Genomic DNA, 26,078 nt, shown 5'->3' on the forward strand with positions numbered 1-26,078 from the left:
TTTTTGCCTAGGCTGGCCTTGAAGCTGCAATCTTTCTGATTGCTGCCTGTCAAATTGCTAGGATTACAGTCATGAGTCACCATATCTAACCTCTAAAACATTTTATATCAATTTTATATCAAAGGGAGAGTGCTCAAAAGGATTCACTCAGTGATGACTTCCAGTTTCTTGGTCCATTACACTAACTGTATTTTTAAGGGCCCTGATTCCCTAAAGAATTTGCCTACCCAGTGAAATAAAAGGAAAAATAACATCACCACATCCATACTTTCTTTCAGTTTTTGTAAGTTTCTGTTTATATCTTAGAGAACAGACTTAAATATGCTTACCTAATTTCAAATAAATGAAAAATCATGTCGTGTATATAGGACATGCTCAAATATTTTTCAGCAGGGGATATATGATGTAAAAAGTTGGAGAATCTTTTAAAATTTTTTGTTGTAAAATGATGTACAGAGAGGTGACAGTTACATAAGTCGGGCTATGAATACTTTCCTTTTGAACAACATAACCCCCCATCATTCTCTCCCCATCATAGTTTGTTGTGACTGTCACTGCTGAATTGGTTCATCCAACAGGAAGGCTCATTCCCATCACCAGATCAGATAAATGTATACACATGACAGAGGGTACAGAAATTAAAGACAGTAACAGAAGGGAGTAAGCCAAAGGAAAAAAGGAAAAACAAGAAAAGAATCACAAACAGCACAACAAAAACAACCTGTGACTCCATCTCTTGGAGTTCATTTTGATAAACATCATTTTCTATGATTATATACATATAGCTATTAAGCCTTGCCATCCCTTCCTAAAAATATCCTCCTTCGTTCTCACTGTGTGAATGTGTAGACATTCTTGAGAGAGGAAAGAATAGATTTGGAGTTTCTGGGGAATTTGATATGATTACAGAACATACAGGCAATCATTTCTAAACTGGGACAGGATTTTCACTAGAAGCTCCTATGATTGTAGAAATGGCTGGAGATACATTCAGTCTTATAGCCAGGACCCAGATGGGACTGTCACACATTTGAAATCTGTAATTGAGAAATTTCTTATATGTTTGGGTTGAAAAAGCCACATGTACCTAATAGCCACAGTGTTGGAAAGCACAGCTCTTAAACTTTTGGGCAGTACTTTTTTTTTAACTGCTTTCACTGGCTAAGCATTTTAGATATGTTTTAAAGCAATTCAGCTATTATCACAATAGCCCTATGGAATATGTGGTATTAATAAAGTAAAGGGTAGCTTCTTACCCTGTTTTTTAAATAGTAAATGATTATGAGAAAGAGCATATTTGTTCTGATGTATGTATACATTCTGGATATCCTCTGATGTTGCACATTCTGTCATTTTCTTTCAGGTGGTTTTCTCTGCTAGAGATTGAAATATTCATTATTTTAATGTTATATAAATATGACTGTTGTCTCCTGGACCCAGTACCAAAACAGGTAAATAATTTCAGAATTCTGGATATGAGGAACTCTTCCAGATTTAATACACAGTAAACTCTTTGGTTATAAAGTGGTGTGTACAATTTTAGAGGGCTTGCATTTGTTCTGTCAAAGCCCTCAGGAATCTCTTTGCTGGGAGCCCATTCAGTGATGTGTTGGGTCCAACATTTGGAAACCTAAACTGTATCTGCCTTCTGGTTCTTCATTACCTTCAAGTCTTTAGGCTAATAGTATAGATTGTTTGTCTTTTTGAAACCCCTAAGCCTCAGAAATCTTTTTTTGTCCGTGTTTTTTTTTTTTTTTTTTTTTTTTTTTTTTGTCATAGGGCTTGAACTGGGCCCGTGTGCTGTCCCTGAGCTCTTCAGCTCAAGGCTACCGACCTATACTTGAGCCAAGCCCCACTTCCCATTTTCTCGAGGTTATTTGGAGATAAGAGTCTCAGGTCCTTTTGTGCCTTTGAACCTTGAACCTCAGATCTCAGCCTCCTGAGTAGCTAGGATTACAGGCGTGAGTCACCTCGCCCAGCATCTGTTTTTATTCTCATCAATAGATTGACCTTCCTTTGTTCACACTTATACTTTTCAGACCTGTCTTAATTACAGAGATAAGCCACATAGATAGAGAACCCACGCAATGTCACTCTGAAAACTCCTGACCTGTAATTGTGATAGTTGGGTGCATCTAGAATGTGTGCCAAACATGTACCCTAAAGGGCGCCACCCAAAGCTGACTCTACACTGGGCGTCTCCTGTCTGGAAAGATTGAGCCAGACACTGTGAAGAGAAACAGGCAGGCAGGACCTGGGAGGTGTCAGCTAGCAAGAAGATGGTTACAACAACCTGCTTCCCTCCTTTTCTGCTCATTGCATGCAGACTAATGTTGATTTTTAATGTTTTGGAGCTCCTCGGAGGAAACACATCCCAGCATTCAAAACCCTCGCTTGGCTCCTTTCAGAGAACACTGCATCCAGGGTGTCTCAGGTCTAATGCTGTGGGCTTCCGTCTCTCCATTTGTACATTTTCTTTCTGCACTTCTGTTTTCAGAGTGACCATCATTTGGTAGGTGTCCCAAAGCCAGAAGGACAGTGTCGAATTGAGTATAAAAAAAAAGATATGACATCCCTGGGCCCCAGGGGGCCTGGGCTCCCGCTGGAGCAATGCCACCCCACCCTCTAACGTTACAGCACTCCACCAGAAAGCTCCCGGGGTCCTCGTGTTTCCTGGCTTCAAGAGCAGGAGTCCATCGTCACACCCACCGACCAGAGGCCTGACTCCATGGCATCTAGAGAACATTGAAATGACACAAGCACGTGCAGAGCAGGTGGAATTTGGGTTCTTACAGGACTGTGCTAAACCATCCCATGGTTATTTGCATGGAATTCTTAGTACACACACTTCATTGTGAAATCAACATAATTTATATTTCTGTTTTGAAAGAGGCTAACATCTCAGACACTAAACACGAAACCATGATTTCTGGAACTGTTTCCTCCTTTTTAAATGTGATTCTTCAACTCAGGGTTGGGGTTCCTGGGCTCTGTTAATAGAATGCTTTATTGCAATCATGTCTGATGTTCAAAACGTGAATAAAATGATTATTTGCTAAGGCTATGGGGCCAGGGATCATGTCTGCCACTTATGACTAGGCCAGCTTCTTCCCTAAAGGGAATATTTAATAAAGGTATGCTGACTGATGTATTGATTTGTGCTTTAATTAAGGTGAAAGCTCTCGACTCCAAGTTACAGTTTGACAGAATTAATATTTTTGCTCATATGTAGAAACACTATATTAACACTGTGACAAGGCAAATGACTGAATGTAATCTCTTAAGGCTTCCAATTATGAAATACATACTTTTCATGAAATCCAGAAAAGAAAACCTATCATGTTCAAGGGAAACAGACAATATAGCCTTCAATATTCAATACAAGGGCATTTTGTCTCCTTCATTCACAGTGAGCTGGACCAAGCATGAGGCCCTCTGAGCATTATCTCACTAGAGTCATCTCTTTTCTAACACACAAATGATTCCCTAGAATGAAATGAAGTGCTCCGACAGTTACAAACTCTTCCACATGATGTATTATAGACTCTGATGCTTGGCTAGTAACTCAAAGCTCAGTTTAGCAGGGTTGGGGGGGTCTCAGTGTTGAAAGGGACTGAGAAAGCACTTTAGAACTCCCTCCAACTTTTGAGATTTGCAAAACACACTCAAGCTTGTACTAAATCTAGCAGCTATAATTCAAAGGAAGGTGTGTCTTCCCAGACAGCCTGAGCCCACAGTGAAGCACGACGTCTGCATACACTATCCACTTCAGTGAGGTTGCACTTATCCAGAGCTAGTGTTTGTTTACCTGTCTTTTTTGGCTTGGTAAGAATGATGGATAGCTGAGAAGAGAATGGAAACACAGGAGATCTATAGATCTTTGGAATGATACATCTTTCTGAGCAATACCCAGGCAAGGCCCAAATTCTTTTTCTTAGTCTGAGGTTCTATATTATCTACAAGGGAACACATCCTCATGTATTAACTGTAAATGCAGAGCCTGCCGCAGACTTGTGTACAGAGAGCTCATTTGGTGAATAGTGCCAGGCAACAGAAATGAGAGAGGAAAGGAGAACATAAACCCTGCAGGTTGTTGTTATAACTTGGCTGGGACCACCTGAAATGTATACTCAGCCCTGCAGGCACTGACCTCATGAAGGATCTGAGGCAGGAGCCCTGGCTGACTGGCTCGGGTGCTCCCCTGAGCAGTGAATTTCACCTGCAGAGGTGAACAGCACTTCTGGAGTACATGTGTGGATGGAGCAGGTTTTCATAAATCAGAAAGGCCACCGCAGTCAGCAAGAGGCTGGCTGAGCCTGCCTGGATTTGCTGTGTTGAGGGCTAAGGGTGGGCTGAGGGGGTGAGGCATGGGGTTCAATTTGCCTCCCTTCCTTGCTCCACTGGAGTCATCTCAGGCTCAGATCCACCAGAAATGACAAAGATTCATCCTGTCTTCATCCTGAAGGTTGGCCTAAAGCTGCCTGCCTGCATCTGTTACATTTGCCTTGGAGGTTTCTGCTCAGGTCATGGAACTGTAACCTAGGGTGGGTTAGCTGACTACAGTGACTGCAGTGCCATTGACCACGAGCAGGAATTAAGCCAGTCCTAGGAGGCCAGTTGTTTACATGAAACAGGTGCATGCTGTAATCACCAGGTCCAGCAGCTCACTTCTGTTTTCTCTTTGACACATTTTCTTTTTTTGGCTGCAAACATAACCTGGTCATGAGAGGAGGTGCCACATTCTGCATATTTTTGGGGTCCAGAATGCTGTGCAATTCTAGAATCACAAAACCAATTCAGATCTACCAAATGAGGTAGATCTGACAACCCTGACAAGCATATGAAAGGGGCCGGAAAGAAAATACTGAGGGACCCGAGGCGCTGGGGGAAGGCCTGTGTCACCTCCTGACCCCTGCCCTGGGCCCTCTGTCACCTCATGGGGATGAGGGTTCTCGGCCCATTCCTCTTGGCAGGGCTGGGCTAGGCATCATCTCCCTTTTCACCTGATCTTCTGTTTTCTAAATCCAGGGTAAATTTGCCCAGTGAGAGTGCATAGGACAACGAGAAGGCTCAACAGAAACGGCAATGGGACCAGAACCAACTGGGTCTGGTAAGGAGCTGGATTTGGATGAGGTCAGAGATTGGTAGAATACGAATGCTGTAATTGGCGATTACTGGTTTTGGAAATTCACAGATATCATGAACCCTGTCCTCTTTGTTTTCTTGTGCACTTAGTGCAAAAGCAAAACAAAAACCTGATGGAAGACTCTTAATGAGAATTTGGTGATTGTCTACCGGTGGAAACAGGAAACATGTCATCCCATAATTTAATGAACTTAAAAAATACATAAATGCTTGAGTCAGTCATCAATTATAACACAAGCTTTTCTTTTCTTTTTTTTTTTCAGACACTGGGTCTATGGGTAATCAAGTTTAGGAGCCGGAATGCAAAATGAGCGGGAATTCTTTGATGTCTGCCAGGCAGGAGATAAAAAGATAAAGGGAAACATTTTGACTTTCAGCTTTTGCTTTTTAGTCACTTTGCCTCCGTAATTTTTTCGGTATTTGTGTGATTTGTCTATGAGATAAGGCTGTGGTTACCCTGTGAGCTTCCCAAATCCATGAACAAGTCTTACGTGAGCTTGTAGCTTTGGTTTTGAAGCTCTGGGATCTGGCTTCATAGAGGAAGCAAAGCCTAGGACATGGATGTTTCTTTGGCACCTGCATTACTAGCCCTGTTTGGGGCCATGCTTGGCTAGGACCTGGTATTTTTCTCTCACCCAGCTGGCTCCTGGCCACACTGGAAAGGATTGGATCCTGTAAACATCATTTTCACAGATGCCTTCTCTGTCCTGGACTGAGCACCAGATGTGTGAGTTAGGGACCAAACCTACCCTGCCCTTTGTATCTGTTCTGGGTCCCACAGGAGTATAAGAGGAAAACAAACAAGCAAGCGGTCCTGAGGATGGATCTGCAGCTGCTCTCTCAGAAACCCTATTTAGAATTAGGCTAATTGAGGAGTATTAGGTGTGGCTTGGTTGGTCAGGCACTATCCAATAAGTGAAAGTATCAGGTACCAAGTTCAAGTCCTGGTCTCAGACCTTGACAGAAAGTTAGCTCGCTTTTGTTTTTGCAAAAGGAAAAGAAATAAGATCATTTTTGAAAAATAAGATGAGCCTTGTTTCCCATGAGTAATCAAACACGATTGTCCCAAAAATGAGTATATTAAGTTAAACACTTATAAATGAACTCTTTGATTCAAGAATCTTTCAGCCAGAAATTTTAATGCGAAATTATGTAATTGATACTCACTAGATGGCTGGTCCATTTCTAACAAGTTAAAATATTAGACTAATTTTCAAGTTTATCAAGCATAAGTTTAAAATTTATGTGTTTGGACTTTTTATATAGCTAAAAGTAGCTAAATGATTTGGGTACATTAATTACAAAATCAACATTTCTGAAAAGCATGAAAAATGCTGACAGAATAGTTCAAAATTGCTTATTATTTTGGTTTTCAGTAAAATAAGGTTGCTAAGGTTTAAAATTTTTACCAGTATATGGTTATTAAGACTAGAGGTAATAAGGAAACAAGGAGACCAAGATTTTTTAAAAATTCAGCATATTTAATTGCATAAAGGGTTTTCCTTGTGATATGTTTTGTGCATGCATATTTTTTTCCCAGTCCTGGGGCTTGAACTCAGGGCCTGAGCACTGTCCTTGGGCTTTTACAAGGCTATTGCTCTACCACTTGAGCCACCGCACCACTTCCAACCCTCTTACTTTTTTGTAGTTTTAATGAGGAAAGTTTTGAGGAGTGTGTGTGTGTGTATGTGTGTTTTGTTGTTGCTAAAAGTTTTGTAAATTTAGAGGTTGTTTCAGAATGAAAGGAGAATTAAATAATGCCAAAATGGTTATAATATGCAATCTGAATGAATACCACATGTTCCAAGTCAAATTGTCTATGATAAGCTATTTAATAAAGCTGATGGGCTGTTAGAACATTTATGAAGGGATTTCGTACAGTTGACATTTTCAATGCATGATTTTCTATTACCCAGAGTTCTCCGAGTCAAGAAGGCTGATGCCTTCTATGGATCTGTACTGTGGGCTGTTGCAGTAGACAAAAAGTATGTTTCCTTCATGGGGGCAAGTCTGGTGGAATTCCCAGCAACAGAGGAATCCATTTTCCCTGTCCAAGTAGCTATTGGAACAGTGAATATGTATATTTGCCTCCCCTTTTGCTGTGACTGATTACCACAACTCAGTGGGCTAATCCATCCGTGACCTCACCTAGTGACCTGCTGGTTTTGGTGCTTGAGGGGAAGAGAACTGGTCTTGGGGAAGAATGTTGAACATTTCCCTCTGAGAGAATACTGGTTGCTGTTGTACAGGTCTAGGAGCTTAGAGTACCAGGGTCATGATTGTGAAAGCACACTGTTCTGTTTAATGTCCAATATGGTGACTGGGCTTAGTAACTCCATATTGCTTACTTGAAATTCACAATTGCAAATATTTTCAATCCATGTTGAGTGGGTGAAGTGTTCAATATGCTAATCATATAGACATCAATACATACAGCTTCTAAACATGACTACTGTGAAGAATAAGTGATGTTACATGAGTCTTAGACCATGGGATCAAATAGCTGCAAAAAATACACCTGTTGAATTCTCTACCGAACATCACTGTTACTTATTCCAAGGGTCCTTTCTTGGGGGTCAGCTGAAAATTCTCTGTGTAATTCACTTGAGGGACACCCCTCATCTTTCCTGGTACAGAATGAGGGATGGTTCCTTATTGGCCACTGGTTGCACTGCCTCTGGGATTTTTGCTGCTTGTGACTCCCGTGGTCTGGGGCCTCTCCCAGCATGGCTGTCCACACTGGGCTTCCTTCTTTCCTTCTTGATTCCCTGCACCCTTCAGACTGCAGATCTCCAGCGCTCGTCCTCTCCCCTGGCACACTTGCTAGGCTTTCTGGTGGAGGAACAACCTCTCTTCGTTGTCTATGTCTCTAAGCTTCAGCGAGGTGTTTGTGAAGGTCAGTTCACCCTGTTCTTTAAAATATGGCCTTCATGGCCTGTAGTGCCAAGCAAAGTAAATTATAAGGTCAGAAATAGCTTAAATCTAAAATATTTCCAGGAAATGATAGAAATAGATACATTCCGTTCTCCTAGAGCAGCGAAGGAAAGAACAAGCAGAACAATTAAATTGCAATCTTAGACCATTCTGAAAGTAACTATGTCTGGATATAGTGATGTTGTGGGTTAGATAATAACGATTATAAGTAAATATTAAGCATTGCTTTGTATTTGTGACATTGCAAGAACGTTCCATGCTTTCCATTTCTTATTTCAATAACAAATAGGAGCCGGGTGTAGTGGCTCATGCTTGTAATCCTAGCTACTCAGGAGGCTGAGATCTGAGGATTGCAGTTCAAAACCAGCCTGCACAAAAAAGTCTGTGAGACTCTTATCTCCAATTAATCAACAGAAAACCCGAAGTGGTGTTGTGGCTCAGTGTGGTAGAGCACTAGCTTTGAGCTGAAGAACTCAGGGATACTGCCCAGACCCAGAGTTCAAGCCCCATAACAGACAAGAAGAAGAAAAGAAGAAGGAGAAAAGAAGGAGGAGAAAGAGGAGGAGGAGGAGGAGGAGGAGGAGAAGGAGAGCAATAACGACAACAACAACAAATAGGAATCATACTCAATAAGGAAATAATGATTCAGGTGCTCAGGTCCAAGAAATGTAACACATTGAGTCATAAGAATGATTCATTCTGAAATAGTTTACAAGGATTTAATGAATAGCTTAGGTAAGAAACTAGGGATTCTTGCTCTATAGTGCCCATATAGTCATGGAATTAAACAACTGTGTTTTGGTTTTTTAGTTTATTTCTCTATCAGAAGAAATGGAAGTCACACTACCAAATCTCCAAACACTAAGTAGGCAACCATCCATTCTAGTAATTCATAAACTCTAACATCTGAGGCTTTCTAAAGATCACGGGAACAGAGCCATTCACCAAGAGAGTGCATTATAAGTTTTCACTTAAAAAATAAATCTCTTTGTTCTAAATGTTTTCTGACTTCTCATCATTGCTTTTACAGGGAGGAATAAAATATCAGAGCCAGGAGAATTAGTAATGTAAAGTATTCACTTTGTGTGTAGCTTGTTAGTAATGTTCAAACTCTGCAGTGATTTCATGCTGAAAATATCTCCTGAATTCCATCAACATTCCATTCCCTCCCCACCCCCCAGGAACAAATTTCAAAATGATATTTAAGAGCTGGGAAATTCAGTACAGTACCCATCACAAAATTTGGGCACGTTTTTAACAAATGGCCATCAGTGGCCATCAGTGGGTAGTCACCATGGTGTGGTCCCTGGTAGTACAACTGGAGAGAGGTGGTCCATTCAACCTTCCACCAATCCTTCCAGGAAAACAGTGTCGATGAATATGATTGCTCTTACATAATATTTCAGCCCTTTGTTGCCTGCCTCTGCCTGAATAATCCTCTATTATTTCCATCAGCACACACTATACTCACACACACATGTTCCTGAAATACGTTGAACTATAGCCTCACAAGCTCAACATGCAGTTACATAAATGAAGTTTAGAATAAATAATTAAGAAAAATTGAGTGTAAAAATCATTCAACAATAGGTGCTGAAATGACTGCTATGGTCAAAATCTAAGAGCAGCTAGAGAGAGCCATGGCTCTACCTTCCATGACCCAGAGGAAATGCTGCCACACCTTCATTCCCTTTAGATGTTTTAAAATCTCCCCCTTTGGGGTAGAAAAGACAACAGTGCCCAGTGCAGACCCTGTGTACTCTTCCCTTTCATACTCTATTATGTTACTCTCTGGCTCTGATTTCCTTTCTTGAGATCTGAAACGTTTTCACCCACCTCATTCCCTGTCCTGTTAGTGACATGCGGGAGGAGAGGGGATAACATTTCCCAGAGTCCTTTGTAATTCTGGGTTGCCACGTGGCTGGGGTCTGATCAATGGAATGTGGATGATAATTATGCAAATGATGTCCAGGCTTGACGTAAAGAAATTCTTTTATAGCATTCTATATTCTTCCTCTCCCTGAGGCCCAAGGGGATGGTAGAGGCCAAGATGGGCAAAACCTTAACTCTTAAAATACTACAGAGATGTTCTACCCTCCTCAGTAGTATTTCCACACACTCTTACAACATTAACTCATAACTATGGGAACCTCAGAAGTACCAACAGGCACTCATCCTGTGGTTTGCCTAAAAGTTGTGTAGCACAGCTTAAAATGCTGTGTTGTTCTTTGGATTGGGCTTAAACAAAGTTCAACATCACTTGAAAATTCTTAGTTACCATGCCACGAGGAAAAACAAACTGAATTTTCTCAGTTTAAAGAGTAAATTCCGCCATCAAATGAAATGAAACAAAATTAATTTAGACAAGATTGCAAATACATTCAATATGATTTACTGTTGTTTATCTATCAATAAGTGGAATGTGGTGAAATATCTTCATGTATTGTTCATTTTTTGTGCTTTATTCATGAGTCTTTTGACAGTTTTGTCTCAAGCTTCAGAAACTAGTTTTGTACTGAATACAGTATGTTTGGTTATTGCCAAGTTATTGTCTAAGTTATTGCCAAGATATTGGTTATTGGTTACTTGGTGCATATTTGTATTACTCAAGCAATAGTTTCAAAGCCAAATCCAGGCTGGGGTTGGGGAAAAGAACATTAGAATTGCTGTCTTGTGGTTGGATAAAAACATGTTTCACGTGGTAAAACTGCAATGACTATCGTCCCTTTCTGTTTTGGCTTCTGCTCTGGTGAAGAAAGTATGGACGCAAACATGTGGTGCAGTCCTCAAGGTTGATGGATTTCTATCTACTGTTCATGCTAAGAAAGGTATGCGTCTGTAGAGTTGCAGGTGAATACAGGAGGCAGCAGCAGAAACGAGATAGGAAAGGCCTTGGTGAAGTCATATCATGAGCTAGAGCTGCGAGCTGAGCCAGTGACCCACTACTGAAAACACACACGTGAGGGAACATAAATCCGAAGTCACTGCCAAACCAATGGATTGAGCAGTGGAGGAGTGAGTTCATGCACAGCACAGATCCGATAGGCCATGGTGCCAGCCAGGCAAGTCTTGAGCCCAGTCTGTTTAACCCTTACAAATCCCAAGCCTGCAAGCACCTGTTATCATGTGACTGTCCTGCATGGAGCCGGGCCCCCCTGTGACCGTTGACTAGTTGTGCCTATTAGACCCACTGAGGTAAAACACTGCTTATCCAAGACAAGCATTTTCCAGTTCTTAGAATGATTTGATCAGTTTCCAAGAATTCTCAGAAATATATTGACAAAGAATAGACAACACTTGTATCAATCAGGATTGCATTGGACAGTACCTCATGTGACATTCAGAGCATTTCGCCCATTCTGTTTACTTAAGCAGAAATCTCACAGCCATATGCCAGGGCTCATTATCCCATACTCAGTAAGTCAGGGTGGAAATCCAGGACCGACTGTCCCTACCACAGTGCAAGCCACTGGACACACAGAAGGGCAGAAGGGACTTGATGAAGCCTCCCATGGAGAGAGTGGACAGAAGTTACGCTTCAAGGACACAAGACATAATTCTATAACAATGGAACTCCAGAGGATTTCTAAGTTTAGCTCATTTTGAACTTGCTTCTATTCTTCTCATCTTCCTCTTTTGTTCTCTGACTTCCTTTGGCTCCTTTGTTGGCTCTATCGCCTCCTTGCAGTATCCCTGTAATGAGGTATGCCACTTGCAATCATTTGCCAGAAACAGTGGCTATCAGGAACACAGAAGTGGGCTGTGTTTGAGGTGGTGCGGGTGCGCGCTTCCAGCTCTGAGGGGGCCTTCTGAAGGTAATCGTGTGCATTTCCCAGAGCTTGGGAAGGGAGCAGAAAGGTAAAGAATCATTTAGAGAATTCACAGAATTATAAAGGCTCCCATGGAGTTTACTTATTGTATGGTGCTTCTGGATTTATCCTATATTAGTACTAGTTGGGTTATATGAATATTACAAGAGGAAACAAGTGTGGTAGGAAGGGCTTTGGACCTGAATTCAGATCTACAATACTTATATCTGGAACTACCTAGTTCTTGTTAAGCATCTTGCATAAGCTCTTTCTATAACCTCCATTGCACATATATCAGTATAGATGATACTTCATTCAGTCAAATACTGTATGAAGAATAAGTGAATGAATAAATGAATGAAACAACTTTTTACTGTTGGCACTTAATAAGGAAAATCTTAGCGAATAAGAAAAGTCTTAGCAAATTTATCCTATTTTCCTGGGTTGTTTTTAAATTGCAACTTTATAGTTATCATTTCCCTCTCTCTCTATAGTTAATAACATCATCCCATAGCTTAGGTCAGAGCTTAGGTTAGAGTGAAAAAGAAGTCTTGGTACAAAGGGGAAAAGAGAAAGAGAATATTTTTTTCATAAGCTTTGTAATTTCCCAATGGGGTATTCATACAAACTTTCCAGAAACTTTATAAAGATAGATAGATAGATAGATAGATAGATAGATAGATAGATAGATAGATTTGCCTAAATCCATTGACCTAATGAAACTTGCTTGTATATATATTTTTTTTACTTAGTGGGGTTTTTAAAGTTATTCTGTGACAGTGGCATAGAGATGGTTGTTGTCACTTTCTTCATGAACATTCAGGTAGACGTGTGTGTGTGTGTGTGTGTGTGTGTGTGTGTGTGTGTGCGTGTGTGCATGAGCATGTGACACTGGTGTAAGATAAGCTGTAGAATAAACTTCAGAGCTTTGAACCTGTGAACATCAACTTTGCTGTCTGATTCCATCACTTAGTGGAGGTGCTGTTCAGCAAATTACTCAAAACACTCCCACCTTCACCTTTCTCCTCTGCCAAGGACAGTAATGGTCACTCGCTGGTTGAGAGAAGTCAAGCTGCAGTGAGAGGTCTGGAAGAGAGCGTCGTCGTTGCCTTTCCTCAAATGTTTACTGGAGGACTGTGTTCTTTCTCGTAAGTCTCCTCAGTCTCCCATGGAGACTGGGAAAAACAGACCGTTTGCTGTTTGGTTTCTACATGATGATTCATGAAGTGCTGATTTATCGACTCAATTAGTAGAGAAGTAAAATGAGTGTGCTGTTATGTTAGTGAGATGTGAGCTAGTCAGTCAAGGGGGGGTAGGGTCTACAACCTTCTGAAGTGGACTTTTCTAGATAAATCACCTTCCCCAGCTAAATTAACAACAATCCCTAGCTAGTAAAAGAAAGTTTTCCTTAGTTCCTGAAAATGTCCTAAACGGTGTAGAAAATCTTCCTGCATAGCAATGGAACCCATCACATCAACTGCAATGTAAAGACTGCTTCCAACTTCTGTTCCTCCCACAGCATTGTGGAGGACAGTCAGGCTGGCTATACCACTACAACACCACTGCCAGTGGACCACACACCATTACATGATGCAACAGTCCAACTTCAGAAATAGTGGATTAAGAACATCATTTCAGATGGTTTAACAAACCAGCCTTTTAGGCCTTAGAAAGTATCCAGGAAGGAATTTTAAGCCCTCTTATACAGCGTATCACCACCTCACAGTGTTGTAAGCCTCGTGAGTAATTTCTAATATTAACTCAAAGTTGAATTCATGGTATGTTCTTTTGGTTTGATTTGTTTAGTTTTCATCTTGATGTTGGCTTTAGTGCTGTGGAATATAAAGGGGGAGCCATACTAGTGGCATGAAGAGGGGAAAGCAGTGCGCCATGGGAATTAGAGGCGCATGACAGTCCATTGCATTGGCTTGCTTCTTCTAGGATGCTCTGCTTCCTGGTAGAAAAGAAGTACAATTAAGCCGGGATCAGTGGCTCATACCCGGAAGACTGAGATCTGAGGACCGTGGTTCAAAGTCAAAGCTGAAGAGCTCAGAGACAGCACCCAGGCCCAGAGTTCAAGCCCCACAACTAACAAAAAAATGTAATTACTTAATGCATTCTATTTCTTTCATGAGAAGCTCATATATATGGTAGTGTCTCCAAAATTCCCCCTGGGGGAGTGGAGAGAGGTTGCTACATAGAGGCAAAAGTCCTTTGTTTGAGTCACAAAAATCATGAGATTGAACCTTTAGTTCTTCATTTTGGTCTTTTCTATATCTACTGCTATTGCTATATTAGTTAGAGCTCCTAGCTTCTCTTCTCTCCACTCCAAAAAAAACTTAACAATAACTGGTTATTCTTTCATTGGCATATCAGCTGAAAAATTTCTCTTACAATGTTCTGAACACTGAAAATGTGCCAGGCCTTTCTGGGACAGTAAGAAATCCTAAACACATTGTTTTTTTATTATTGGAGGCTTTCTATTTCCAGGAAGAATGAAAAAGCTGCAGAGAAGTTGATGATAGGCCTGGCATGGTGGCCTGTGCCTGTAGTCCTAGCCTTTCAAACAACAAAGATCAGGTGAGGATCATAGTTCAAGGCACCAAGGAAGGGAGACCCAGTCAGGGTTGGATATGGTGGTGCACGCCCGGCATCCTAGCTACATGGAGAGTGTACATAGGAGGATCGCAGTTTAGGCCAACCTGGATGAGCACTTGAAGTTCTTCTGAAAAAAATAACTACAAGCACAAAGGATTGGGGGCATGGCTCAAATGGTAGAGCATCTGACCAGCAATACAGACTTGTGAGTTCAAATCCTCCTACTCCTCACAAAACCAACAAAACCCCGAAGTAATAGATGATGACACAGGTGGGACAATAACACACATGTCAAATGGTATGATACTAGAAATAAATGCATGGAAAATCCTTATGCCTTCCCTACAGAATATCTCCTTTGGGGGTGGGGAGACATGGCCACCCCCATTAGCTCATCTCTTCAACTAACCATTGGCAAATAGTGACCCCAGAGACAAAGCAAAACCCACTGGTATACATCCAAGGGTGAGGAACTTCCCTGAAACGAAAGAGAATTGGAATTCATGCAGAAATGTACAGTTCTATGTGAAATTAGAAGACCCAGTCTTTAGCTTCCTTAGCGATTGAAGTAGTTGCGTTTATCTCATGCCTGCAGAACTTCTGGGTAATGGAAAGAAATCCTTCTGTCTGCTCTCACCTGGCGAAAGGGAAGTCTTTTGGAGTAGGTACTTTCCCCCAGGCAGGGAGCTTGGGACAAGAACCTTCCCACAGAACCAAATGGAAAGATAGCAGACGTTCATTCATTAAATTCTACAGCAGGCAAAATTACCGGTCACAGTAGTTTTTCTCCCAAAGTTATGCATAGTTCATATCTTCTATATTAAAAGGTTATCCAGATTTCCATTTAATATATTGAATAATATATTAAATGTTAGACTTCCTAGACTTTGTCACAACCATACACCCACAAATATCTACCATATCCTATGCATACATTTAAAATATGCATTCATCTACTAATAGGATTTTACTATATGGTAGTATGCTATTTTTGCTGAACATTTCTAAGTTTTCTTGTGAATGTGTATACGTCTAGCTTCTAGATTGTGTATAGCTTCTAGCTTTTCACTCAGTTTTAAAAAGAAGTTAGAGGCTTCTCTGATGAATTGCTTGATCCCATTCCACAAAGTGCAAACTGTTATCTAAAGTATATCTTTGAAACTACTAAACTCACTTGAAAAAAAATGCCTTTGGCTGTGCACATACAAAAATGTGAAGCTCTTCCCCTTTTGAAATCTGATGGTATTATCAACTCCTGTTTTAAGCTTGTTTATGGAACGGGAATAATACCGATCTTAGATATATAAAGGTGATTACAGCACTAGAAATTTGACCTTTGAAAAATCCTTCCCTGTATAAACAAAGTTTGGAATGTTTAGAAAAAAACCTATAAGCCAGACAATTTATTTTTTAATTTATTATAAACCTGAGACAACAAGGAAGGTCTATCTTGTTCAAAAGTGCACTGTATACATGAACAGAAATATCACGATAAGACTTCTTTCCTATTACAAATGAATGCTAATTCAAAAGTAAAAAATTAAAAAATTAAAAAATAAAGATGCCTTTACTCCCTATGTAGGGGTTTCTCCCCCCTAGTTCCATCTACTCTTTACATATTTCCTCCTTTCTCAAGAGGGCATCTGGCTACCACATGCTAGCTATTAGCTGGAGATGGAGATCTTCCTGTGTAGTTACGGGCTGCAGGTGTCAATGGATGGAACGCCTGCAGCCATTGTGAAGTTTGCAGGCTCCTCCTCCCTTGGCTCTGGGTCTGGAGTAGAAGACACTAGAATGTGTCCGTCCTCTTTCTAGGCTGTTGTTACTGGTCTCTGCCTCTTACAAGCCCCTGACCTGCTACCCCACAAGGAAGCTAGCTCTACCCTTATAGCTGTTGATTCCTCTTTGGGGACAAGGAGCTGAGGGCTGGCTACCTTTTGTTCACCATCTTGGGCCCAGGCCTTGGAAGTCTTGCTTCTCATCTTCCTGAGGGCTGACTGGCATTCGCTTTTCCTGTTGTTGTTGAGAGTTCTACTTGGATAGCTGTCCATAGTTCTGAGCCTAGTCAGGGGAGGGAGAGAGGCGTCTCCAGGCAGAATGTGCTATGAGGTGATCTGCCCCACGCTTCCACATGAGATAGGCGGTCATGTGGCTGCCCCTGCCAGAACTTTCCAGTGCACAAGGCAACTCATTCTTGAACAAACTGGCGGCTTCCAGTCCCCCTTGTATGTCAAAGAGGAGTTACCTTCCTCGACACTCTCCACAGTACTTCTCCCACACTGGTGTTGGGTAAGTGGGTGCCATCTTGACCACATTCCATCTTTCCAAACCCAGTGGTGGAGAGCCGTCACAGATTCAAGTGTGCATTCTCTCCTCATTGTTCTTCATGTTAACTGAACCTAGAAGCTTCTCTATCTTGGTTTTTCCAGCAGCAGACATTTTTCTAGCTTATGATTTTCTCCCAGATGAGGCCTGAGCCCCACAGAGCCCCACAAGGCCCTGGCTCCCAGGGATTGTTTTCTGGATGCTGTGTCTCATGATCTGGCTCACACAGAGCCAGCCTGCAACAAAACCCCTGGATCTGTTCACAGGATTCCTGCGCGGCCACAGCTCCTCCTTCAATATCCTGTGGGATTGATAGTTTTAAAAATAACATCCACATGTTCTTACAGTTTAAAAGCAATACGTTAAAAAAGCATCGAGGACTGTACAGATGTCAGGAGGTCAACATTTTTGTTTCATCAGCCATAATCCCCCCCACACTCCCCCTGGGCTGATCTGAAGTTGATTCTTTAGGAACTATTGAGCTGAAATGCCAGCAGAGTGCCACGAAGGGTGATAAAGGTTGGAAGGAGGCCGGGAACTGATTGGCCCTCTGAGATGACAGCTATTATGTAGTTCCTGGGTACTTATTATTCCTTAAACATGAAGACTCTAAGACATCAGAAACAGATAGTCTAGCTTTTCCTTTTTTTTCCTTCAAGAAATACTGTAGAGGTAGAATTTTATTAAACATCTAAGTTACATTGCTCAGAGGAGGAGTCACATCTTTGGACATCCTTGGGTCCTTGAGCTCCAACTAGTAAGGTCCCTCTGGCATGTGGCCTTTTATCTTAGCTGTAGTGTTCTCTCCATTTCTCAGGGGGAAAAAAATGGGTTCCTTTATATCTGTCAACGCCAAAGCTAGCATTTACTACTAGACCTGATCTAAAAACACAGCCTCTCTTTCCTGTACTCCCTGTGCTCAGGCTGTAAAACCAACTCTCAGGATGTAAAAAACAACAACATTTGTAGTTGGAGTGATTCACATTCAAGCCTAGCACATCACCAGCCCGGATCAGCCTGGGGAAAATTGCTTCAACCCCCATAATATTTATTTTCTATAGCCCTAATATTGAAAATAATACTTCTGTGAAAAAAGCAGGTTAGAAGATTAGTAGTGATGTGTGTGCAAATACTTTAGGAAATTATAGCTGTGTGATGGCATTGTACTTGGTTTGAATCATCAGTAAATGCTTCAGACTATCCATGCCAACTGCATTAGGAAATAATAGCCATTTTTAAATGCTCATTGAATGAGAGAATAAATAAAAAAGAATTCAAGTGAATAAGTGAAAAGTGATGAGTAGGATGGACGATCTCAGCTATTCTACAAAATAGAAATACAAGGAAACACTCCAACCTCCAAGAGGCCTGGAGCATGGGAGAGTGGGGGGCACAGAACTGGAGGGACAAAGAGTGGTACTCACTAGACCCTATCATGAAAATAAGCTCTGCAACTTGTGGGTTGGGAAAAAAACTGGGAGGGGAGGGAAGGGGTAACATTGGTGCAAAGACAAATGAACTCATACCTGACTTATGAAACCGTAGCCCTTATTTCATCACCTTCACAATAACAATTTTAAAATATTTATTTTTTTAAAGGAGGGATGTTTTACCCAGAGAAATTTTTCTTTCCTACCTAATCCCATTTCATTCTTCAGAAATGTTGGCGCCCAAACAAGTATCTTTTTGGAGTGCTATTGAATTTTAATAATTCATTATTTAAAAGCTTGTATACACTGTGATTTTTCCAATATGTGGGAAACAGATTTCTCAACTCAGCCTTCTTGGAAATATTTTCCCTTACTAGAGATTTTCCCCTAAGTGATCCACGGGTGGCCTTTATCTGAACACAGAGGAGTATTGTGCCAATTGCTGTGCCAATATCCAGGTGCTCCCCTCCTCTGTCCACCCAGCCCTGAAGCCACGCAATCCAAAGGGTCTGTGAGGATGTCTCGCAGACCCAATTAATATTTAAAGAAGTAATTAGATGGACAAAATTTAGTTCCATGGAAAGATATAAAATGTCTTTTGTTCACCCTGTTCTCATCGTTTGCACTTTACTTGCTACATGACCCTGTGGAGTGCTAGTTTAACCTCACTGAAACTTGTTTCCTTGCTCCTAATACTACGAACAACGTGCCTCAGGCTCTAGGACCACCAATAATTGATTTTGGCTACAAGTAAATGGAAACTTACTCACGGAAGGATGTTGGTTATCCAGTGTGAGAAGGTATGCACGGGCTGATGGCTCCATGGCTCTCTAGGGGCTGGCTCTGAGGTGTCCTCTCTGTGGTCCCACCTCCTTCGTGGTCATTTACTGGCCACCAACCCCAATTGTGGCTCATGCCTAAGTCTAGAGGAAAGCGCCTCTCACGCCCCACAGCCGGCATCACTCCTGAACAAAGTAGAAATTGAAGAGAAAGAAGAAATGAAATGGGTGTTGAGCCTCATCTGATGGTGTTAGCTCTTGTCTGTTGCAACTGGCTCGGTGCCACGTGCTGTGCTAGCGACTTGGCATGTGACGGCCTTTCTGTTCACCTATGCGGACAGTGGAGCAGAGGCATAGAGAGGAGAGGTAAAGTCAGTTCTCCTGGTGCCTCACCAGATAGGGAGCTGCTGAGTTGGTGGGCCAAGAGTTCAATCCAGGAAAACTGGCTTCACAGCTCATGTAGTCCAGCCGTATCTGGTCCAGGTTCTCTCACTAGGGGATGTTAAATATCCTTTCCATTTGGCAAACTCAGTCCTGAAATCTGTGAAGATCTTAGACTAGCAAAACAAGTAGCTGAAAACTGAGAAAGTGTTTATAGCTGACAAGGAACATAAGCAGTGAATGATTTCTACTGAAAACTGTAATAAAACTTCTGTCCATTGTAACTGGGGGTCTTTAAGACATCATCTTACTTGATTATTACAATAGAATAGATGTTCAATAATCTTTCCTTTATCTAAAATTAGGACAATTAAAACCGGTGCCTAGTGGCTCATGCTTGTAATTCTAGCTACTAAGGAGAGTGAGTTCTGATTGAGGTTTGAAGCCAGCCAAGGCAGAAAAAGCAAGGAGACTCTTACCTCCAATGAAACTGAAAAAAAAAAAACCCAACACTGAAAGTGGAGCTGTGGCTCAGGTGATAGAGTGCTAGCTTTGAGCACAAAAGCTCAGGGATAGCACTCATGCCCTGAATTCGAGCCCAAGAACGAGCTTATTTGTTTGTTTGTTTGTTTGTTTGTTTGTTTATTGCCAGTCCTGGACTTAAGCTCAGGGCCTAAGCACAGTCCTTGGACTTTCAGGGCTAGAGTTCTACCACTTGAGCCTCAGCACCACTTCTGCTTTTTTCCTATGTATCAGGTAACCAGGAATCAAACCTGGGTCTTTGTGCATACTAGGTAAGCACTCTACCACTAGGCCAAAGTCCTGGCCAAGGACCAGCTTTTGAAAACCTTGCTAATAATTTAAGAAAGTTTACATGGGCATTAGTCAGGAATCAACTCCCTGAAAATGGAGGGAGCTCCACCACTAGAACACCAGGCAGGTAGAACTGGCACCAGAGGAGACAGGCAATGTGAAACTGAATTAACTAAAGGATTGCAGCACAGAGCAAAAGTGCATGTATTTATGTAGCAGGTCTTCACCTAAGACTGGCTGGCGTGTTTATTCCCTTACTGTTGAGACATTTACCAGATTCTGTGCACTTTGTAGTAAGTGAGTGGGTGTTCTGATCTCACGTTCCTTCCTTCTTGTTTTCTTTTTCTTTCTGCCAGTCCTGGGGCTTAAACTCAGGTCCTGGATGCTGTCCCTGAGTTTTTTTTGCTCACAGTTAGCACTCTACCACTTGAGCCACAGAACCAGCTCTGTCTTTTTCTGTGTCTGTGGTACTGAGGAATCGAACCCAGGGCTTCATACATGCTAGGCGAGCACTCTACCACTAAACCACGTTCCCAGGCTTCCTTCTTGTTTCCTATGGTCTCTAGCACAACTTCATAATTGCCTGATGCTCAAGGACGATACGTGGCGCTTTTAAAATAACACTCAAAAAAATTGGGATCATCGTAAGATTTACTGAAGAAGCAGCAAAATGGTACAGAGCGTTCCTAAAAGCTCCTCACTCAGTTTTCCCAGCATTAGCATTTTTACATAACTTGTGTGCATTTATCAGAACAACGAATGTGGGCTCTGAATTAACCAAACTCTAGCTTTATTCAGATGTCACCAAGTGTTGCACTGATGTCCTTCTGTGTTCCGAGATGCAATTTATGGTACAACACTATGCTTACTTAGTATGTTTAGTGTTTTACTTTGAAGAACTCTCATTCCTTTAAATGTCTAAATGTGGTAGAGGAGGAGTCATATAAGAAATATAAGCTTATATTCTTATATAACAACTGTATTAGAAACAGCCTCCATTCACTGGAGGCTGATTCATATATATACGTGTATATATATATATGTACCTATATATATATATATCCCATCCAATTTGGTCCATATGAAAACTCTTCTGATGTGTCTTTTTTTTCTTTTTGTAGCTCTTTTGCTCAACGCTGGTGCTCTGTACTTGGGCCGCAGCTCTACTTTGGTTGTTGGCATGTGTGTATGTGTGGTTAATTGGAGATAAGAGTCTCCAGACTTCTGCCTAGGATGGCTTCAAACCACAATCCTCAGAACTCAGCTTCCCAAGCCACTAGATTAAGGCTTTAGCCACCAGGGTCCAGCTTGAGGAAACTATTTTTAGATCCTTTTTAGGCCCAATAAATCAAGACCAGAAGTGTTGAGGCTACTTAGCCGGTAAGAATCATGATTAAATGCAGGCAGAGTTTCATTCTGTTATCTGTAAATATGATATTATAGAATAAGCTGCAGGAGGGTTAGTAGGCGATCTGCTTTACTAATGTGGCGTGGTGAAAGGTAAGACTGGAGAAGTTGCTGTTCCTTCCAGTCTTATTTTGAGGGGCCTGTTCTTTTCCATCCATTCATTATATGTGGACGAAGGAGTGGGTGGGGGCTGTGTGACTTCAGCTAAATCAGAACGGGAGGTTCTCACACATGGTCTCCAACACCAAGCCCAGGATATAAATAAATGACTGTGATTGGTCATCATCTTTCTCCATTGTAAGCCTCTACCCGATGGCTCTTGTGCTAGAAGAGCTGAGGTGTTGAAAGAAAGAATGAAGGTAACTTGGCAGAGAACCAGAGGGAAGCTCAAATGGCGGCTGGCACATCTCTGGCACGACAGTGGGCTGGACGTGTTTCAGTCACAGCCACTCAGGCTGCTGTGGGATGCGCTGATGGAGAAAATAATAAAATACAACAAGAGAAATCCCCTAAAGGCCCCATATAAATGAGGATTCTTTGCACTCGCACTTGTGCTGTTTCTTTGTACCATTCAGTAGTCTATAGAACCAGTCTTCATTTGAAAATTCCTATTGTTGTAGGTTTATAATTATTATTGGCAGCTATGAACATGTGCATAAGCCCATTCTCATATTTTTTAAAACACTTAAAGACTGAGCTGATCGGTTTCCTCCAGCAAGGATCTTTACACATCACGTTTAACTATTTGTATTATTTTTGTATTCGTTAATGGCATTATCACTGAACGAATCAGTTGCAAGTACCACGCATGTAGATTGACGTCTTCTCCCCATCCCTCTCAACCCCTCTTTTTAACTTTCTTAGTTTTATTAGATATGCTTTTATGACTACAATCTCCTGCTTCCTTCCTTCCTTTCCTTTCTTCATTTGTCTATCCTACCACCATAATCTCCCCTCTGCTAGGCCTTTCAGTGTCAGTTTCCTGGAATTCATTTTATTGGAATATAAGTTTGGTTTTCTAGTGGGGTAGTGAATAGTCATTTGTCAAAAGAGCTCCATATATGCATTCACTATGCATTCAACAATCAGGCCAAATCCTTTCATGACCTGCCCATAGCATCCAAGAGAGAAGATAGATGCAGCACCAACTCATCAATCTAGTGTCCTACTTTTTCTGAAGGACATATTTATGTACAGGGCCAAAATGCTGTCTGTTCTGACCTATTTAGTGGTCCTTCAATTAATTGTACAATATATGAAATGTATCAATATATGAAATGGAACAAGAGTATGAGTGAAAATGTCTGAGTCTCTTGCACAGATTAATTAAATGTATTGTTATGAAATCTTCATTTCAGATATGTATATATATATATTTATGTATACACACATTATGAGTTTGTCTGCACACTATCTTACCATGGATTTTAATGATTCTGGAGTTGAGTCCTGAATAATGGTCTGAACTAGATGCATTCTAAGACAAAGGCCATTTGAACCAACAAGAGCCAAATGGGAAAGGTATAGGTGAGGAAGCCCTCAGCCTGGCCTGCTGGAAACACTCCACGCATGTGGCAGGAGGACCCAGCCCAGACCAGTTCTGCCCTGCCCTGCCCCACCCCAGCTTTACTGAGAACCCATCAAGCTCCCATAACCTCTGATGGGGTGTGTTGCAGTCATGTTTCCCATGGACGTCCATGGATCTCATCTGAAAGGCTATTTCAGAGTGTTCTAAATCAGATTTTTTGTTTTGGCAGAGAAATAGAACCCTCTTTTCTAATATTACTTCTGTGGGAAAGTGTTTTCTGAGCTGCAAACAACTCAACTTACAAATGCATTTTTGGAATATGACCCACTTACATGGGGAGGACTGCCTGTTCTGGAGGAAAATACTTTCCATGTACAGTTTGCTGGGACCAACTGCAGGCCTTTCTTATATTGATTTAATTCAAAAGTATTCCCCAATGTGCCTAAAATCTGATGGACATTCAGGCTTTCTTCTGGGAAGGGTTGGCTGATGGAAAGATAAAATAAAAGACAGAAAGAAACTGAGAGATTGAATGGAAACTCCTTTGCCCAACTAAATAAAAATTAAACATTTTTTAAAGGATGGGAAGAGATCTTTTTTTCTCCTCATGGATACCATCCCACTTAGCTTTATGAGGCACGTGTTCAGGTAGGTGGTTTATGTTGATAGAAACTGTATCGTTGGATACAATTTTTGTCAAACCCACCTTTTTACTCCTGTTTTCACTTTTCAAAACATCAATTTTCAGACAGCTATCCTGGAAACTCTCATTAAGTTAGAAGGATAGGATTATCTAAACCTATAGTTGTTTGTTTTGTTTTGTTTTTCAATTTAATTTTTCTTTTTTGCCAGTCCTGGGGCTTGAACTCAGGGCCTGAGTACTGTCCTTGGGCTTTCTCAAGGCTAGGGCTTTACCATTTGAGTGGTTATTTTTTAAGCTCTCCAGAAAATTCTAGTGGAGTTAGCTCTGATTATAGACACTTCTTGGTTCTTGGAACCAAGAACTCATTTTTCCTGTGCATGGTGAGGAAAACTGAAAGCAGAGGCTTGTGCCAGCATGGATGAGAAACTGGAGGACAGATACGAATGGATGGAGACCTCTGGGCTCCTGGGTGGGAAGAGCCTAGTTCAATTCAAGTGGAGATGTTATCTGAACACTTCAGTAGAGAAGCTATCCTGAGCCATTAACACCTCAGCTTGAAATCAGTTTATCAGAGTCCCTGTCAAATCATCAAACCCTTAGAAATCTAGATTCACATCTGGCAAATTTTGATGATCCCATAAGACTGGGGCTCCTTTGAAAATCAATCCACACCAATGAGCCACAGGCATCACTAGTGGATTTCACCAACTCACTTACATCCTGTAGACTTCAGTGGTGGCTTCTCTTCTCCACAGGACCTGTGTCTCTGAATCACATGACCACTGTTTCTGCATTTCATGAAATTACTTGTTGGCTCTGCATGTTCTACTTCTAATCTCCAGATGCGCCTTGCAAATGAATCTTGCTTTCATTTGTTACTGCAGAAAGTGTGCAATAACATTTGGAGATTTAGAATGCTCTATCTCTTCTATCATCTTCCTAGGGGTCTAATTGTCTAGACTATGAACTTCAGAAAATCCTTATATCTGTATGTCCACTCTGCACAACACAACAAGATACAACTGACAAAATACAACATATCTTTTTGTTAGCTTGGAATTGTGTTCTTTTTCCCTCTTCGCCAAACAGATCATTTATACTTGAACAGATAATTCTAAGGCTTTGGCTCCCTAAGAATTAATGACAGGGGCCGGGAGTTTGGCCTAGTGGTTAAAGTGCTTGCCTAGCATGTATGAAGACCCGGGTTCGATTCCTCGGCACCCCACATACATAGCAAAAAGCCAGAAGTGGTGCTGAGGCTCAAGTGGTAGAGCTCTAGCCTTGAGAAAGTCCAAGGACAGTGCTCAAGCCCTGAGCTCAAGCCCAGGACTGGCAAAAAAAAAAAGAATTAATGACAAAACCAATGATGGATCTTTTCTTAAGAAACAGACAAACAAAAACCAGCTTTAGTCTTTCCTTATCTCTCTTAGATTATGGATAATATTCATTTTAACACACTCAAACAAAGAATCGCCCAGATTGTCTATGGCATTCAGTAGAGTTCATTAAAAATAAATCCATAGAGGTAGTTATCAACACATATAACATACATGAAGATTAGGTAGTTATACAGACATGTAACATGCATGAAGATCAGGTAGTTATGGGCCTGGTATAAGCCATGTTCTAAAAATCAAAACAACAGAACAGAACAGCAATTGAGTCTCAAAAAACTAGAAAGTGGACAGACCCTTAAGTTTATTCACTGGATAATCCAAAGCCAGACATAGCACTCCTATACCTGTTTCTTTCTTCTGGCTAAATGTAAGATCTACCTAATGGGTCTGCCTTTGAGGGTTCAGTGAATTTATATGGACCAAATGCTTGGCATGGAGCATAGCCTGGTCTAAGCTTGACACATGTCAGCAAGCAGATCTTTTCATCCCCATCTCCACCATTCTAAACATTTGTCACCCATTGCACTCAGGTCTCCTTCCCCAAACCCACTCCAACCTCAGCCTCCATGAACTCTTTTCCTCTGGCCTTTCCCATTTATTCTGGGCATAAAACCACTTTGCTCCTTCCAAGGTAAACTAGATGAGTCTGTATTGTCCATTTTCATGCCCCCCCCCCATTAATTATCCTTCGTTCTTCACCCAGCTGACTAACCTAAAATTTGTCTTAGCACCTAATGGCAAAACACATGACTGTGAGAGTTACAGGAAGTATTAGAAAAGGGAAAATACCTCCATGGGGGAGGGAATGACCACATTTATTTTTGGAACAACTGACATATGTGAGCACCATCGTGTGTATGTGTCGAGCATTGTGTAAAGGGTTTTGCGC

General features: G+C 41.3%; 1 protein-coding gene across 1 annotated transcript in view; it reads left to right on the plus strand.

The window, feature by feature from the left end:
• The window catches only part of Cyp39a1 (cytochrome P450 family 39 subfamily A member 1), a 40,318-nt gene extending 37,171 nt beyond the window's left edge, over positions 1-3,147 (plus strand). Inside the window, exons 11-12 of the mRNA XM_090355533.1 lie at positions 1,364-1,451; positions 2,498-3,147. Coding sequence (XP_090211659.1) covers positions 1,364-1,451; positions 2,498-2,629 — 220 coding nt within the window. The 3' untranslated portion in view covers positions 2,630-3,147. The remainder of the gene's footprint in view (positions 1-1,363; positions 1,452-2,497) is intronic.
• The last annotated feature ends 22,931 nt before the right edge of the window (positions 3,148-26,078 follow it).

The sequence above is a fragment of the Megascapheus bottae genome, chromosome 22, assembly GCF_031878675.1.
Source record: "Megascapheus bottae isolate mThoBot1 chromosome 22, mThoBot2.hap1, whole genome shotgun sequence".
In the NCBI taxonomy this organism is placed as follows: Eukaryota; Metazoa; Chordata; class Mammalia; order Rodentia; family Geomyidae; genus Megascapheus; species Megascapheus bottae.